This window comes from Periplaneta americana, chromosome 4, assembly GCF_040183065.1.
Source record: "Periplaneta americana isolate PAMFEO1 chromosome 4, P.americana_PAMFEO1_priV1, whole genome shotgun sequence".
Taxonomy (NCBI): domain Eukaryota; kingdom Metazoa; phylum Arthropoda; class Insecta; order Blattodea; family Blattidae; genus Periplaneta; species Periplaneta americana.
The window spans coordinates 169105093-169125272 of record NC_091120.1 but is presented as its reverse complement, the minus strand read 5'-3'; the positions used below and the strand labels follow the sequence as shown (position 1 = coordinate 169125272).

The window sequence follows — 20180 nt, the reverse complement described above, 5'->3', positions numbered from 1 at the left end:
ATTTCTCTTTACTTGAATCCTATCACATTGTAAGGTTAATGGAAATGACAGAATAGACGGGCTAGCAATCAGTCAATTAATCTTCTTAATGTATCCATCTGTTTGCTGACAACATAAAGTCCATTATAGTCCACTGTAGTCTATTCAGTTTTTGTTTTTCACGAGAAATGAGGGGTATTTTGATCGTTGTTCATTATAGATGCCTGTTGCTAGTACCCAAAGTTGGGGTGTAGTCAAAATATACTGCAGAGCTGTGTTTTTTGCAACTTGTACTGATGATTTTAATTTACTTCTTTTGTGGTTTATGGATGGACAGTATAGAAGAATGTGTTCCAGATCTTCATCATGATTATTACACCACAGACAAGTAGGAGTATCAGAAAGGTGATATTGGTGTAGGTACAATTGTGTGACAATGTGACCTGTTCTGGCTCTTGTTAAAAATGTTTGAACATGTCCGGGCAAGTTTTTGTACATTTCCAGGTCATTTGGTTTCTTTCGAATGAACTGTAAAATTTTTCCTTTGTCAGAAGAGAGCCAATTGTTGATCCATAGATTTATAAAATGAGACCTTACTGAAGCAAAGGCACTGGATAGAGATATCACTTGAAGAGGTCTTGGTAAAAATACGGGTTAGCAATAAAAACCATAAATAAATTGACAGAAATCTCTGCAGTACTCTTTCATTTGTTAAAATTTTTCTAATTAGAAAATTTAAACATGAAAAGAGTAAATCATCAATCATAACCTGATTATTACAATACTCTTGACATTGGAATTTCTAAAAAAGAATGCCATTTTCCTTTTAGAATACTTGAATATCAGTGAAACAACTATACATGAAAGATTATATACTCTCTAACCCTAATATCTTTGCTTTCCTGATCAGAATTTTTGGGAATGCAGCTTGATCTTCTGGCTGTGTGGTAACTGTTGGCATTGTTTTCTTTGCAGATGATGAAAAGAATCATATTACTAAAATGAAAATCACTTTATCTTATGATGGTCGAGCATTCGATGAAGAGGTGGCATCTGAGTTCCTAGAAGTTGTTCGAGAAATGCTAGAAGATCCATCAGTGATGCTACTAGGGGGACAACGAGGAATGAGAGAGAAGCTCGGGCTGTAGATAAAGAAAAGTATAAACTTGGCAAACTTCTGTTAATGTGTTCACTGGTTAGCTTAATGGATGCAAGCAAATCGGTTTAGCCATGGCAGATTGGGATTTTTATAGTAACGTTACAAACGTTAATAGAGTGGGTGTTTTCAAGCATCCTTTGACAAGAATTTTGCTGCATTTTTTAACACCTGCAGCATGTTTGAAGAAAACTCCAGCACATGGATCCCTGTGTGGTGAAGTAATTTTCTAGTCCCCAATTTTATGTGCTCAAAAATTAAATTAATATATTATTTCTATTTGTGGATTGGCAATTCAGAAATGTTATTTTGAATGGTAAATACATTGTCATTCCCTGTTAAATTGTACAACATTAAAAGTAAAATTCAGTTGCATTTATGACTGAAGTAAAACAGTGTACAGTGGAAACAAATGTTAAATAAATGTAAATATATTGTTTCACCTTTCCATACCTGATTCCACTGAATACTGTAATGGTACCGTGGATATTCCTAATTTCGCCTTTCAACCTTGCACATCCAGTTTTCCAGTGTAGCAGTATGTGTTAGGTATTTGTTATGTATATGAATCATTTGTAGTTTCGTTTTTCAATAATAATGATTCAAAGTATGTAACAAAAAACTTAAATTTAGAATCTGTCATTTAACAATAACCAGTAAAGTAAGGTATCTGAATACTTATATATACATTGACGCAGAGAGTTCAACCTGAGCTCCTCCAATCCATGTCTGTTGCTCTTAAGGGACACTAAGACTGAATTTTTGATCAATATTAAAAAAAAAATCAATTTTTGTTTTTTTACGTAAATGATGACTTTACACATTTGTCTACGTTTTTGTTCTTCGTTGTTTTTTGCTTTAGCAAAGAAGGGCAGCACTGCTACTTACAGACCTGTTACTAAATCTACGTATTACTCTGTGAAGAGATTTATTAAATCTACATACTTAGACTTCAACAAACAAAATTTGATAACACAATCTCAAGGGAAAAAATGGAACTCTCTGCATCGAAATCCACAGTTAATTCCCGATTTACCACGAAAATCGTCTGTAGCTGCATTTAGATTGGCAACAGGCCAAGATTGTTTGGCTAAACACCTGCATAGAATTGGAATATATCAGTCCCCTAACTGCCCATTGTGCAACTCAAACCAAGAAATGGATTCGGAACACCTCAAAATCTGTGCTTCATTGGCTGGTCATGATAATATCTTTGAAAAATATTGGAGTGCAAGAGGTCAAATGAATTTATTGTCAAACGCCTGGCATTAGAAAACAACAACAACGTTTTTGTTCTATATTTAGCCTCCATCCGCCATTTTTAAAATGCCGCTTGAAGGGGTTTAAAATGTACAATGCCCACTTTTCCTCAATTGTAAGTAATATCTTTATTTCTCGACTCTCATATTCAAATTTCCCTCAGTTTTCGCTGTAGATGCTTAAAAAAAATGCTTCCTCTGCCATCTTTTGGTGCTTTTAGGAACTAATACCACCATAATAAACCCAAAATAAAAATGGAAATTTGCACACTTCAATATGGTGGAAATGTCCAAAGAAGAATTTTATTTCCATAAAGAGGCTGGACATAGAATGCCGTTGGAGAATACAATAAGTAAGGGATGCAGTGGCATGCAACACTGCAAGACCACTGTCAGATAGGATCTTCCAAGGGTAGAACAAAAGATTGCAATGAGGTGAAACAAGAGGAGGCTTGGAAGGTATGAGAATAGGAGGTCAAATACTGATTCCAAGAGGGTGGCCAGGATGTCAAAAACGAGGAAGGAGGAAGCCAAGAAGGAGAGAATTTATGTAATTTTATAGGGATTTGTATTTTTGGAATGAAATCAAGAACCAGTACAGTAGTTGGGGGAGGGGTGTCTCGCAAATTGAAGTGTAGCTCAAAAGTGAGTCGCGCCTTTAAAAAGTTTGTTTGGAAACCTTTGTTCTAGGATATGTGGATTTCAAACTATACAATTCATTGAAGGTACAGCATATCAATGGCTAAGAAGAGTTACCTCGTATCTACAAAAATGGTCATTTAATTTAACTATATTATTATTTAGATTAACTGCATTATTATTATGTTCACGAAATTCGACAATTGACAAATATTTTGCCCTCAAATAGAAGATCTTGCAAAGCAGAAAAACATAAAAATTTTGTCTATTTTGAAAAAAAAAAAATTTTACCTCCATGCCCCTCAAGTGCCTTCATGGCATGTTACGGGGATACCTTTACCTTTTACCTTTAGTTTGATTAAACTATAAATTTACAAATGAAAAATATCTTTTCTTAGCCATTGATATAAAGTAATTAGAAAAGCCTCAGAAGAATAAAATGTTCATATTTTGGAGGAACGAAATATGTCAACATACAGGTAATCCCAGATCACATATAACAGATTGCTCAGCTATAGGCTTTGACAGCAACAACTTTTATCAACTTCACTATACTTGACATCAAATGAAGATCTTTGGAACGAGACAAACAACTGATTAAGACCTGGAAGACGACGATCAAAGACGAAGCCACGGTTCTGGTCAGAAACCATACCAGGTGGAAGAGCTTTACCAAAGTCCTATGCTCCAGATGAAGCAACAGAAATAGATGATGATGAATGCCAATGGAATATACAGGGTTTCAGGGATATATGTGCGAATATTTTGAGTTAATTGGGTATAGCAACACTTGAAAGGAAATTAAATGCAGAATAAATATAGGAAATGCCTGCTATTATTAGGTTGAGAAGCTTTTCTAATCAAGACTGCTTTAAAAAAAAATTGAAAGTTAGAATTTATGAAACAGTTATATTACCGGTTGTTCTGTGTGATTGTGAAACTTGGACTCTCACTTTGAGAGAGGAACAGAGGTTAAGGGTGTCTGAGAATAAGGTGCTCAGGAAGATATTTATGGCTAAGACGGATAAAGTCACAGAAGAATGGAGAAAGTTACACAAAAGCAGAATTGCACGCATTTTATTCTTCACCTAACATAATTTGGAACATTAAATCCAGATGTTTGAGATGGGCAGGGCATGAAGGACGTATGGGTGAAACCAGAAATGCAACTAGAATGTTAGTTGGAAGACCTGAGGAGAAAAAGACTTTTGGGGGAGGCCGAGACGTAGATAGGAAGATAATAATATTCAAGTGGGTTTGAGGGACGGTGGGATATGCCAGGGACTGGGTTAATCTTATTCAGGATAGGGAGCGATGGCAGGCTTATGTGAGAGTGGCAATGAACCTTTGGGTTCTTTAAAAGCCATTTGTAAGTAAATAAGTAATCAGGTGTAGTATATTGTAGGCCTACCACATTGTGTAAAAAATTTCTCAATTCTCGAAGTTATTTTTTTAGACACGAAAAAATATCATTGTTTTTAGATTAGTTAATACTTAAGACGATTTGTTTTCTCTACAAATTCCCGGCTAGTTATGTGGAGGTCCAAGCTTGTGGGGGTCGTCTATCATCCAGACTTATCATGAAGATCTTTGTGGTGTAACAGGTAATAAAATAATTTAACATGTACATAAACACAATCATCTTTTTACATTAACACATGTCATTAAATTCACTACTTATATTTTACTGTAATACTTTCGAATTTCGAACACAGCCTACATTTTATTCTCATAACTATGATAGACTGCAAAGAAACAAAATAATTCAAAGTAATGTTATCTACATTATTAATATAAAAAAAGGCTTTATAAACGATGTGGCATTCACTTCTAAACCATCACGAAAATATTAAAATAAATTCACATTTAAAAACTGTTATTGAAATAAAAGAAACATACGAAATAAAATAATCTCTCACCTGTTAACAAAAAATATTTTCTTAGCTAGTGCACATTATAAAGGAAACAACGTCACATTATAGTCCATGATGCTTAGTCTGAGGATGAAGAGTTCAAATCTTTGATACACAACAACGAACATTAGTCTACTCAGAATCTCACAATTTGGAAATCGTAGCTAAGAGAGCTCTCTTGCCATGATTGCAAATATCTTATTGTTCCATGCATTCATAGGCAGAGCTATGGGAGAGCACTCCCCCCCCCCCTCCCCGAAACTTGTCTGAACTTTTTTTTTTTTCTTCCTGTTAACGTTAGAAAATATTGGATTAAAAATATTTATTTTGCTTTTGTTTATGATTAAGTTTCTGTGCTTAAATTTATGAATTAATGTCTTCAGATCATGTGTCTGGACTATAATATTTATTTTAAATTTCTGAATGTATAAGAATTGCTGTACCTCATTTGAGGATTGGAAGCACTATAATTTTTCCTTTGTAACAGTCTGTACTCATGTGTTAGAAGTCTGCAGGTGTTCATGCCACTACTTAGAGATGTATAAATAACATATGCACAACAATGCAGAAAAAAGAAAAGAGATCCCGGTATAATGTGTAAACTTAAAGACGAGATTAAATTAAATAATTAGAGTTTACATTTCATATGATATCTTTAGGAAGGTAAGCTTCATATAAAAAATTTCTGTTAGCATTCTTACGTAGTTTTATTGATACATGCATAACATAATATTATTATGTTTTTTGTATAAGAGAGAAAAAAAAAGAGAGAGATTGTTTTAAGTTATGCCCTATTATAATTTGTAGTTGACCTACAGTTCAAGCCCTATACAACTTGGTCCGAACCATCGCAAATATGAATGTAAGAAACTGTAAGAAACATGCTCCCCGAAAATACCTTTATTAAATGATCATATTCCGATATACTGTACCACAGTCAAGCTACAACAGGGGGAGGAGGTAAATGATGTCCCCCATAACCCCGTTATATGGGGATTCCATGGTTTTGCTTTGCCCCCCCCCCCCCCAAGGAAACGGTTCTCTCTCTGCCTATGCGTGCATTAAATGAATATTGACTAATTCAGCATCAGTGAATGCTTCCATTACGTCACGTGAGCTTAATGAACCTTAACTGGTACAGAGTGTTTATACTGTAGTTTTTTTATGGAAGAGGGGCCCAAAGGCTTGTACTGCAGACTAAGACTTATTGTGCTTACCACTCCTGTTCTGTGAATGATTTTGTCGTTGAATGGTGCACTCTTGTACGTATACAGCATGCTACCACGTGAACTTAACTGGGCTATGGTAATTATGACAATGACATTTGAATTAATGATGGTAAACTGAGTCCGAGATCCAATGTCTAAAGTTACCCAGGAATTCTGTTTCAATTGGTTGAGGGAAAGCCTTAGAAAAATCCCCAACCAATAATTTTTACCAACCAGGATTTGAACTCAGGCCCGCTCATTTCACGGTCAGATGTGGTAACCATTACTCCACAGCGGTAGACTTATGCTGGAGTACATGTGATCGAAAGACGTGCGTATAGTCTAAACTGACAATAACTTCATGGTACTATTGTTCATAAAACATCAAAACATAAAATACATGACACATTTATGGAAAAACTATTCGAGCAAGACAAAATGTAAATAGGGCCTTGTTTTACATGCATTTTTCTTAAATAATCATCATCCTCACAGGTTGTAGTCCTTTGAAGAACTGTTACGGTCTACCAAAGTTTTCTTTCCACCATTTCTTACAACGTCCTAATGACCTTTTTCCTGTTTGCTTTTGGTATTCTGTTGTTTGACATTCAATTTACATGTTGGAGTCAGTTGGTTTAATATTGATGTATGTGATCCAGGACAGGTATCATTTGGAGCTCATTCAAGACTTCACTTCTTTCCTGTCCCATTTCGTATAACCTGGTATATAGCGCATGAATTTCATCTCACTGGCAGTAATCCGATTTTCATCACGTCTCGAAAGAGTCCAAGCCCCACTGCCATAACATAAAATAGATCTCGCCAAGGTTTATTGACACGGAGATGTCTTTGGACTAATGTTGATTTCATAATGCTGTTGATGATACCCGTATATTCATTAAATTTAAGAATTTTGTCTAGTATATCTGATTCTGCCATAAATTATATATTATAACCAAGATAACTGAATTCATTTATTCTTTATAATATGTGAGTACTGATACAAATGTTGCTTGGTATTTCTTTTTTTTTTCTCCGTAAAAAGCCATAACTTTAGATTTGTCCGTAGAAATTTCCATTGAATATCTATCTGCTATTGGTTTCAAATTATGTACAGATCGTTGTAGGTAATTTTCTGTAGAGACTAAAGTACTAAGTCATCTGCAAAGATTAATGTATCTAAATGTAGATGTTGATTTACAGTTATATACCCATGTCGTGTCAATTTAAATTCTTTGATGGTAGTATTCATATAGATATTAAATAAAAGTGAAGATAGTCCACAACCTTGTCTAAAACCTGAATTTATTTCCCTTCAAGGTGATAAAGTATCTTCAGTTTTTACTGCAATTGAAGATTCTTAGTATAGCTGAAATATGTTTTGGATAATTTGATGTATGTTATCATTTAATAGTATGTTTAATAAGATGGCGATTAACTTTATCACAGCTGACTGAAATCATATAACCTTTTTTATTATACTTCCAACTTATATGAAACTAAATATGACCTTCAAACTTTATCACTTTACTTAAATATCAAAATATTTGCACATATACCCCTAAGACTCGCTAAAAATTTAGTGTACTGTAGCTCCTACATCTTCAGTGTTGAATCAATTTGTGTACATAAATCTGTTTCAATTCTCTAATGTAAGTAAAATGTAATTTTTAATTCCATTATAGGTCAGTCCAAATACCTTGAGATTACAATGGATGGAGAATCACTCTTCACTACTGGCTTGAGAATTATTATTTTCAATGTTCTGCTGAACTGGATAATAGGAAGGGATAAAGATGGTAAGAAAATAAAAACTTTTCACTTAAACATTTTCTACTAAACCGAGTATATGCGCGTGAATTCTTGGAAAAGAAAGAAGGGAGAGAAATAGACTATATATCGATGGCTAAGAAATGATATCTAGCATATTACATTTGCAGGTGAATCAAAAAACTGTTTCAAAAATTAATTTTCCTCAAACTACTCAAACTTTTCATATATTTTCTACTTTGAAAGATCTTGCACTCGAAGATAAAATATTAGTGAACTATCCAATTTTGTGAATATAATAATAATGTAGTTAAACTAAATGGTCATTTTTGTAGATAATTTACGAGGTAAAACTTCTTCGCCATAAAAAAAAATTATGTATCATTTTTTCCTCTTTTCTGCAAGATAGATGAATTTGGGAAGGGTAAATAAAGTACTATGTGAATAATTTGTAAGAATTTTATTTTATTAATAACACCACAAATCAAATGCAAGTAAAACTCACAAAGATGTTGAACATTTTATTGAAATGTGTTATAATAATATCGACAAAAGTTCAGGTTATTTAACATCATATGGAATATTATATTGAATAACTGATTACCAACTGTACAACAATGTATCAAAACCATTATGTGCTACTTCCTTTGTGCAAATCTGAAATATATGTCTCTCTAATGAAATATAAAAAAGAAAAATAATACACAAAATAACACAGCAATACTCAAACTCCATGCCAAAATATGCAGAAAGGAGTTAAGATTCCCCCGTTACTATTAGAGATTGGAAATGTTGTCATAAAGAATAATTGCCTGCTTTCTTTATACATGTATGTTTCAAATCTCAAGTAATTCCCATAATACTTCAGTAATATCATATTAATTCGCCTATAAAGTTAACATCATTTGAGGCACTCTCTGCACAAATGGCCAATCCCACGAAATTTGCATATTGGTTTTATTGCTTTAAAGAGCTCCTCATATTGTTCTCTTCAAAGTGTAAATCGACCTAATCATCATTCCCAGTTTTTCCATGAGATTTTAGCACAAGTTTCGTTTTTTGTTAGCGCATTGTTACAAAGTGGTAAAGTAGAAATATATTTTATGAGTTGGGGCATTGGCACACTGAACTCCTCATATTATGCCTCATTCAATGAAGAATAACTGAATAGTCTCACTAGGGAATATGCTCTGTTGATATAGCCTGGAGGTTCGAAAAGTAATTTCGGAAAAAGCCATAATCAGGATGAACTGGTATTGAACGGAAGACATTTTAGCACTTCTACCAGGTGAAATGTTAGAAAAATACTTGGAAATAATTCAATATTATTCAACTAGAGACCAGTATTTTACTGTGTATCCCATGTAATAGTCAGCCTGAGTGGAACATTCAGTAGAGTGTTGGCCTTCTGTGCCTGATGTTGCGGGTTCGATCCCAGCCCAGGTCGATGGCATTTAAGTGTGCTTAAATGCGACAGGCTCATGTCAGTAGATTTACTGGCATGTTAAAGAACTCCTGAGAGACAAAATTACAGCACACCGGCAATGCTGATATACCTCAGCAGTTGCGAGCATTGTTAAATAAAACATAATTTACAATTTTCCATATAATATCAGCAATAAATTAAATACGGGTAACTAGGTAGGTCCAACCATATGAAGAATTTATATGATCACAGCTATTATACTCGTACGTGAAAATTTAGACTAGCTGAAGCAATTATTTTAATATTAACGAAGTTCTGAGACATATAGATAAAAAAAAAAAAACACAACAGAAACAGGTAAAGGAACTGAATGCTTACTAAAATGTGGACAAGAAGTGGTGATAAATTTTGTCTCAAGCTCCTCCCTCATTCAGGATTAGTTTTTTTTTTTTTTTTTTTTTTTTTTACATGTTGTTGTTGTTCTTGTTCTGCCTGACAAGTGTTAGGCCACAAGGCCTGTTACGGTCTCACATAAAATTTTTACACCATCTCTTAGCAGGACGACCCACAGATCTTCGGCCATGTGGTACATAAACATAAATTGGCTTTGGGAGTCTACTGTTACTCATTCTTTTCAAATGATGTTTCCAATTAGACTGATATTGAACAATGTCATCTAAAACTGGTTGAGTTTTTAGTTCCTTTAAAATTTCACAATTTCTTTTCAGATCCCATTTAGTATAGCCCACTGTTCTTCGCATGAATCGCATTTCACAAGCCGTTATTCTGCTTTTATCTGCTTTCCTCAGTGTCCATGCTTCGCTGCCATAGCTGAGCATCGGTCATGCCAATGTGTTGTAGAGACGTATGCAGGTGCGTTTCTGAACCAAGGATAGTTTCATCACACTATTTATAATGCCCATAGCTCTTGTGTATTTATTAATTTTCTGTGATATGTCCAATTCTTCAAAAATAGAAAGACTGTAACCTAAATATGGGAAACTATTACATCTTTCTAATATTCTATTATCGATACAAATTTTTCATACTAGTACTGTAAATCTATGAACCAGGCTCCACTTTTATCTCTTCTGAAGGAAGCCATGCTAATAGTTTTCATCATTCTTAAAAATTAATCACTCTTGACTTGGTTAGAACATGCAGATATAGAATCTAATGGCATGCATAGTAATCACTCAACTACCACGGATTTTATGTTCAGTATGTATATATACTGAATTCAGCAAGTTTTAGAGTGAGGACGGTGAGTATACACTTTCTTCTTCAAATACTCTTACAGGAATAAATCACATGCTGATAAATCTGGCGAGACCAGGCAATATTACCAAAACTAGACGTGACATATTGCGGGAATATTTCTCGGGTAACTTGGATGGAATTTCATGCAGTGTGGAGTTCATACTATTCAACGACTGGCAGCTGCATCTTCTTGATAACAGATACAATATTCCTAAACTCTTCGATCTAATTCAATATCGTTTGATATGTATGAACTTTCATTTTTTCCGACGCCAAAATGTTTCCTAAAACACACTGCATTACATTATCGGAATCATTGCTTTTTAAAAATGCTCGGTGTTTTCGCAACCAATGCTCCATGACAACTAGAGGCTATAAACTGCCCTACACAGTAGCATCTGTTTCAGCACTCCACTTAGTAACATATTGGTGTAACTTACTTACTTACAAATGGCTTTTAAGGAACCCGAAGGTTCACTGCCGCCCTCACATAAGCCCGCCATTGGTCCCTATCCTGTGCAAGATTAATCCAGTCCCTACCATCATATCCCACCTCCCTCAAATCCATTTTAATATTATCCTCCCACCAAATTTAAATCATCTATTTGTTTTGGCCCCACCCTGTGTAACAGCTTTATTAGTGTAAGACTAAGGTATTTTTTCCTTATATTGTAGTTTAATGTGCTAGCATATGCTCTGAGATGGTGTTCATAGATCTCTGTTTTATGATTACATTTTCCTCGAGTTAAATGTTGCGACTGTCTTTTATTTACAATCTGAAAACCTGGCAACCTTCTTGTATACTCAACGTGCTTCCTCAGCAGAATTACCATTATTTATTCAAAGTGTGGGGCTACTTAATTTTTCGATAATCTCTCATTCGGGCAAGTTTACAGTCAATAAGGGTAGCTAATATATTTTCTTTTTGGACTTGTTTACTTGACGTGGAGATATATCAGTATGCGAAATTTGAGGGTAATTTCGACATAAGTTCACTAACAGTTCCCTTGTTAGTGACATCTTGAGCATACACGTGGCAATTTCAGGAACACGTTTTCTAGTTGTGTAAAATGGGCATATGACGAATCGCAAATGATAATCACTGTCATATTCTTGGTGGGGGAATATTATTGAATATTAAAATAATGACATAGTTTCTGGCAAATTAAGTTTGAGCATTGCTGTGCACTGTAGCAACCTTTAACCCTGCTTCTAATTATTTCTATGTAACAATTTATCAAGTTAATATATATATTTATTTTAATTCCATATATCACAGACAGTTAGGAAACTAGAATAGAGACAGGTGTTGGTAACACAATCTGACATAAAAAATACTGTTTAATCATTTATATGTTATAGCAGCATGTTAGTCTTGTTGTACACAGTCTGACAAGCAAAAAGTTATTTAAAATGAGAACTAAAGGTACAAGAACAATGATATAGCTACAGTTATGGAAAACTCACAATACAGTTTTAAAAAATATATAATTGACAGGCTTACAGTTACTTGCAAACATTAATAATAATTTGCTCATGTCTCAAAATACATGGAAAATTAATAATTCAAGTTCCAGTCTGAACGTAGGTTGAGATTCAGATAGTTTATGGTTACATGTGTTCTCTTAAAATTTTCATTGTTAAGGGACACTATATTGAAATTTCCTAGTTCCATATTTTCAAGGGTTCACAATAAGGAAATCAATAACTATCATACTTACGAAGATAGATTCACCAAATACTACATACAGGAATATAAAAAGATAACCATGTTGACTGAATAAAGATATCTGATTTATATTTCTGCTTTATACACGTATAAATAGAAAATAAAGGTCTGTGATCAGATCAGAATATAATTAATCTGAAATAACGGAACTTGTCTTGTGAGATAATCGTTTAATTATTTAAAAATGAAAGACTTTTAATACATAGACTATAATCTACTAATTCATAGTATTGCTGTCTTCCTTCTTTCGATCAGAAAAATTACAAGTACAACTTACTGACACAACTCGCCATTAATAAAAACAGATAAAAAGAAATATCAGTTAACAAAAAAAGTTTGGTAAATATATTAAAGCTGGATATGAGACACTATTTCAAGAATGATGCAAATAAGACTTAAAATCATTGCATTAGACACAAAGAAATAATTCTGTGCACAATTCTGTATTGATAAAGGAGATGTTTTTTCTTTTACTTCCATAAATGATATTAGTAAGTGCAAGGTTGCATTTATTCTTTATATTTATTTATTTGCTAATAATTGTAACATAAAATATAATATAAACAGATAAAACTTTTGCTCACTCCTGAAAGAGTAGAACTTGTGCTCAGGGGCAGATTCCCGAATTTGAAATTAAGAAGTATATAATACAATATTTGTGTTATATCTACTACATAATAAGAATATATAAATTTAAATTTACAATTTTTCATTATATATAAAATCCATACATAACTTTTTAAATTTAATACTAGAACTATTAGAATTGACAAGATGAGGATATTTAAATATAAATTTGTTACAGTATATATTATTCTTGGGCCTAAATTACTAGTATGATTAAATACTGTAGCAGTGTTGCATTTGGTTCAAACAATCTTAAAGAATTCATACCTTTTTTTTTCATAACTACGACAATACAATTCAAAATTATTTCGATTTGTATGTATGAATTTTATTAATACAATATAATAAATTTGTCTTATTTTAAGAATATTAAAGTCTAAAAACAATTTTTGAGATGGAAAATCAATAGGTTTATGAAGACATATTTTAATTATTTTCTTCTATAATAAATAAAGTAAATTAAAATTGGTTTTAAATAAGCTACTCCATCCTATAATTCCATACATAATTACCGATTGAAATAAAGTTAAGTATATTGTGAGTAATAAACTTATTGACAAGTAATTCCTCAATAAAATAAAATAATATATTATTTTACGTAATTTATTACAAAGGTAATTAATGTGTTGGTTCCGTTTTAAATTATTGTCGAAAATTATGCCTAAATATTTAACTTCAGTGGACTCCTTCGGACATTTATAGTGTATAAGGCAACAATTAAAGTTATGTAATTTAATACTTAATATAGATATAGGAGGTTTGTTATATTTTTCATAACATTAAATGATAAATAACATTAAATTAATATAAATTTGAAATATTTCTAACATGTCAGCATAGAATGAAATGGCTTTTCATAAATAGGGAATGCTTACTGCTTTAGAAATTGTTATAAAACCAAGCATTTGCTCCAAAATTATAATTTTCTTCAACAGCTTAATATCTATTGACGTGGACTTCGACTGAAAGAATATATAATGCTAATACATTTAAAGATAGTTTTAAAAAATAGTAAGATTTATTATTTTCAGTGATGTTTATTCAAAACTTGTACAATAAGTAAATTAATATCAATTGGTATATTTGCACTATCACATATGAAAATTCATTAAAGATAAATGTTTATAAAGAAAAGCTTTTGGTACAACTTTCATAGTTTACTAAATAATGATTTTTTTTTAATCTTGCTGATGCTCTATAGAGTAAATATTATATATTACGAATCTCACTACAGGGAAAGCTCCTTCTATCAACTCATTATCTAAAGCTTGAAATGTGCATTAAACATATAATTGGAGAAATATATGGTACAATGTTTATATCATAAAACTGCAAATATGACCAAATACCCCATCCTAAATCTCTAATGGTATTAACACTTTGTGAACATTATCAGTTTTATGGCCCCTGAAAAATATTTCAATATAATTATAATTATTTATCATACATCGTATCAATGGCAGCATATGATTATTATGTGCCAAATCAAAATGGCCACTGCTAGTAACTTAGTAATTTTGCATTGCTCACAACCATTAATACTAAGCTTTGATTATAATGTGCGACATCAAGCTTGGGAAAGATGAGAGAACTCTTCTCGATTACAAGAGTTATAAACAAATATTTTAAATATTTTCCAACAAAGATGATGTTGGTGTAGGTTTTCTCAGTTTACTTCCATTTCCTCTGTCCTCACTTAACCATTTCTCCATCATAATATGAGCAAGCAGGAGACATCACAGTTGACTAACCACTTCCCAGTCAATATTATAAGTTACCAACCAATAGTTTCAAAGCTAGATTTTATAATTGGCTTTTAATTAATCCTTTCTACTCTGTAGATGAGTTTCTTAACATAAATTCACGCGAAATTGTTTTTTAATAAATTAAGTTACAGTAGAACTTGGTTATAGTGACCTCGTTTTATGCGACACCTCGCCTATAACGTCAAATATTCTGTGATCCCAACTAATTCCCCATACGACATATGCTTTTCTACCTTGCTTAATACAACAAACGTATATGCGTCTACCTCGCATGTAACGTCATTTTCATCCTCAGTTTGGAATACAATTTTCTAAGAACCAAAGTATTTTAAGAAGTATTTTGCTGAAATCTGGCAAATTCTTTACTGTTCCCTTCTATCATAGACCTCTGGAATGCAGGCAGATTCCCCATCCCATTGTAACCTGCCCGAATTCATGCCGTATTAATGGTACCTGCATCAGTCAGTTTCGACAGGAAGTTTTCACTAAGTGCACGCATTTTAACGCAGTATGGCCACTAAAAGAAGTGAGTGACACTTTAGAAGCCATTAGAATTGTGAACATTTCTATGAAGCTAGAGGAGGGAGTATGAAGCTAGGAGAAGGAGCAGTGAAATTGCAACTGAAATAATGAACATAGAATTTAATTTAGAAAGTGTATATTGGGCAAGTAGGAGACAACAGAGTAAAATGACTGATTACTTCACTCCTCAGTAAATAAGATTGGTGAGTAATGAACAAACTGTTTTAATACAGAAGACTGTATTTATAATTGTACGTGTATTTTATTGTGTTCATGGTATGCTTAAAAGTGAATACATAAATCTAAAATAAGCCTAATTATGTTTATTATTTTTCATTTTCCACCTCACTAGACTGATAATATGAATCTCGGTTACTACGACACTCGTTTATAACAACATAATTTTCAAGGTCCCTTGGATGTCGTTATAACCAAGTTCTACTGTATTTAGATTAGTCACAATTATTTTTCTGTTGCTGAGTTTTCCGACACAAATTTGTATGAAATTGTATTTTAATAAATAAGTTTAATTGCAATTTAGTTAGTTTTCTTCAATTTAAAAGTTTCAAATTATTTCATGTTTTCATTGTATTACTTAAATTTTACTGTTTCTATTATTAGTGTTTTTAAAAATGTATTTATATGTTTTTTTCAATGTATTCTGACGAAGCCTAAACTGTATGTCTAATGGCCAAATAAACTGAATTGAAATACTTAAACTGAAAACAAATTGACAGAGAAAGAAAATCCATAGAGAACAGTACTGAGTAGGTGTCATTGCAGGAACTGATATATTCATGTTCAGAAACCAGGGGGAGGGAGGGGGAATCACATAATAGTATTTTGAAGAATGGAAGGAAGGGGGCAATTAGTTTGCATCATATCGATGTGGACATATTTATGTGGGCATTCCATTACTTGTGAATCTATAAAGGCAGTCCGATAATCACAAGAAAATTGAGGCCAGAAACATAGGCAATTCTTGAAAATAATGGTAGTGGTGTTGATGATGAGGAGGAAGAAAGTAATGATTATGTATGCTTTAGTGTACTGCATTAAATAAATTACAGGTAGGGAAAAAATAATTTTTCCAAAAAGTAACAACACCTTAGAATACTATGTTCCAAAATAACTGTTGTTCCGAACTTACAAAATACTCATTTCACTTTGGAATCACATTATGACATCGCCTGTTCCACAGAACGGAACATCTTTAGCACTATTTGAAGCAGAAGTGCGAATCCTTTTGTCACACTGAAGAAATGTTAGAAACCAAAGTAAATTTCGGAAAACGTATTGTGTGTCTTTCACATGTTAAATTTTATTACCTTGTTAACATATTTCGGCCTGCTATTGGCCATCTTCAGAACTGGCTGTTGCTGGTCTTGGCGCCTTTTTGTTTTATTTCCTGTGGGGGTGTGTTTGTGTAGTGTAATGTGGAGTCAAAGAGTGTGTGCGTTCTGAAATTGAGTTGTGTGTTGGGAATTTCATTTGGATGTGTTTTTGTGTGTCTGTATATTTCGTATTGTTCTAGTGTGTTTAGTTTCTGGCTTTTTGGTTGGATGTGTAGAATTTCCATGTCTGTGTTGATGTCTCTGTAGATCCACATTACACTACACAAATCTACCCCCACAGGAAACAAAACAAAAGGCGCCAAGACCAGCAACAGCCAGTTCTGAAGATGGCCAATAGCAGGCCGAAACATGTTAACAAGGTAATAAAATTTAACATGTGAAAGACACACAGTACGTTTTCCGAAGTGATGTAGTGTTAAAAGTTGTGTAATCAAGATGTATAAGAAGATAAATAATAAAGGTACGAAGAACTTCTTTGAAAAAATATAAAGATCATCTTTAAACTGTTACTGAGTATAGGATTCTATGAAACAATTATTAACATAATGCCTGTATTACAGTATAGTAACTGTATTGTGAATTTTATCAAGGGAGATGAGAATATATACACCATAGGTTAAGTTTTACTTGCAGAAGTTTTCCATTATTTTAAATTTCATTACCGATTCTTGAAATTAAACTAAATTCTGTATTGTAACCTTAGTGAGACAGCAAAGACTGTTGAAGACTTTTTATTTATAAAACATACAAAGGTTGTAAATTCTCCTGTTTCATTACAATGAGATTATTACTCTTCATGACGGTATTATGAATTTTAGTTTGGCCGAAATTATTATAGATTTTTATTTACTAATTTCTGAAGAAATTGAACACCATTGTGAGCTGGGCGAAAGAGGAAGAATAGATTAGGTTTTATTTATCACTGGGATTCACTTCGATTTCGTGACCAATTTAGAAATAATTTAAAGTTACATTAAATTTCCTGCTTGGAACAAACCTGATCTACGAATTCAGTTTGGTATTAGAAAACATTTTCCACGAATTCACATCTGAGCTCGTTACGATGTCATACTGCATCACATGGCATACAGGGAAGTATGTGGTCATTTAGCGTCCAAGATATCACTGTTACATTACATACTAGTCATATGCACATGTTCCAAAATACCACTGTGCACCTATGTAGTTAAATAGTGTACTGTTATTTGGAACCTAGTATTTTCAAGGAACTGGAATAGTTGCAACTATCGCGAGAAAATAACAACTTTTCCCATCTCTAAAATAAATAGATAAAATATGCCAATAGTATCTGTTGATGTGTAAAAATACTTCTTTACTGCCTTTTGAGTACATCACACAACACTTGGTATTAATGGTTATGAATAACAGGAGAAGAAAAATTTCCAAAAACTATAGGATCAAGAAAGAAAATACAGTCCTATTTTTAATAGAAAAACAGCTGCCAATGAACAATATGATGGAAGACCTTTTGGAGACGTAAAGACACTTGAAAACCAAGTGGAACTACAAATAGTTAAAATTATATCACCTTACTTGCAAGTGTTTGTACACTTTCTTCAGCTATGCTATGATTGTTCACAGTACTATTACAGAAAATTGGTACAATTATAAGGAATTCTTGAATATTCTACAAGGTGTCCCATAAGTCTGAAATACTGTTTCTTCTTCTTTATAGGTACTTCTGAAGCCTGAGTAATGTCGTTGGGTAAAGACGAACACATTCAAATAATTTTGTCTGTTGGCACCTGCAGTCATAGGGAAGTTGCCCTCGAATTTAATCACTGCACCTAGAATGAGTGCACAGCTACATGGGAAAACTAATTATGTGCTCGTCTGTTGACGTCCTCGGTAGTCTGTGATTGTGGCTGTCAACAAATATCGTCACTTGAATGTCATCTTTTACATAAGATCACTAAGGCTTCAGAATAACTGTAAACAAAAAGAAACGTAATGGTCTATGGTTCCAGACTTATGGGACACCCTGCATTAATACATACACCTGTTTCAATTAATATAGCCTATACAGTATGTCACATGATTAAACATGGTGTAAGTATTCATAGCACATACAGAAATAAAAAAGTATGTTCACAGATTTGGAGATTATATATTTCGAATGCCAATACTGCTATCCTTATTATTCTCACAATAAACATAGTCAGACTTCAATGCCTGATCAATGAAGTAAAAAAGATATAACATTTCTCTGTGACAAAACATTGTGCCTTCGAGGCTAATGTGGCTTATAGAATTCTTGGCTTTGGCACTAGGTGGACTGATTGATCAACTGTTTATATGGCTGCTCGATTCGATACACATGACTATAGAGTGGAATCCGCAGTATTTTTGAATACCGAGAATAGAAAAAGTTTAAAGAATGAGTCAACCTGATACATTCTTGAACAAGAAGCAAATATATATTTATTAAATGAGACAATATTCATAAAATACTGTCAAATCTCCGTATAATGATAAATCCCTCTATTGCAATTAAAAATACAGTTGCCGGCATAAAATGTATTCCTTCAATGTAAAAATTCTCCCTACATAACGAAATATCTCCATTGAACGATACACTTTAATGGTCCCCAATGTAGTATTTTCTCTCTCAACTACGATAAAGACCAGTAAAATGAGTAATTTCTTTAAAAAAATGTAAGACAGTACAATGGGCAGTGTCTGAATCACTTCAACAGTCCCTATCTAGTGTTAGTGATGTTCCAGAAGAGTACAGTATTTAGTGTCTTTGGATTTAATAAGGTCTTCATGTGTGTCAATTTTCGTGAAGAGAGCTCTAAAACAAACTGACATAATTGATTTCTTTTAAAAAAAATGTAGAACAGTACAATGGGCAGCATATTAAGAGGGTTTCATTTATAATTTTAACACTTTGTACCTACCATAATATACATACCAAATAAGCTAAACAGAAATCCTCTTACCAATTTAACTCTTATTTTTAAAACCCTCCTTATAACAATGCATTTCTTTATAATAATATTTTTCCTTGTTCCTCTAAATATCGCTATAGAGAGATTTGACTGTATACGTTCATCTAATAAAAATCTGTAATTACAATTACGTTTGAGTTAGGGTTACCAGGTTTTCAGAATGCCAATATAGGACAAGATGAGGTCGAGCCCTGAGGTGTAATGAATAAACATAATTTGAGAGAACCACATAAGCTCGCCATGCCATATTGCCATACTTTTGTATATATCTAAAAACACTGGCAGTGAATTAATTATTAGGAGTTTATTTTATTGTAATTTTATCACCAGTACTTGGAATTTAGATTAAAAAACAATTGAGATGGGTTTGTGCTACTTAAATTATGCAATAAAATTACTCATTTCTAGTGAAAAGTATACATTTTTATCAAATTAATTTAGGCTTATCGTATTTCTATATAGTATAATGTATATTATAATTATTGATATTTTCTTTCTCTTTTAGCATTAGCTGGCAAAATTTAATCTAAATGAAAAATGAATGACAACTATGACTAAAATTTAAGTAAACTCGGACCTCAATTTTCAAGAGATGTATA

The 20180-nt window shown here is 32.7% G+C and overlaps 1 protein-coding gene and 1 long non-coding RNA gene across 2 annotated transcripts in view; both read left to right on the top strand.

The window, feature by feature from the left end:
- Positions 1 to 1577, top strand: part of LOC138698411 (pyruvate dehydrogenase protein X component-like) — a 36418-nt gene extending 34841 nt beyond the window's left edge. Inside the window, exon 11 of the mRNA XM_069824293.1 lies at positions 955 to 1577. Within this exon, the coding sequence (XP_069680394.1) occupies positions 955 to 1127 (173 nt within the window). The 3' untranslated portion in view covers positions 1128 to 1577. The remainder of the gene's footprint in view (positions 1 to 954) is intronic.
- Positions 1578 to 5251: 3674 nt separating this feature from the next.
- On the top strand, positions 5252 to 19270 carry LOC138698409 (uncharacterized). The gene is made up of 2 exons (XR_011331868.1): positions 5252 to 7953; positions 18306 to 19270. It is a non-coding gene; the product is annotated as an uncharacterized lncRNA (long non-coding RNA).
- Positions 19271 to 20180: the final 910 nt, after the last annotated feature.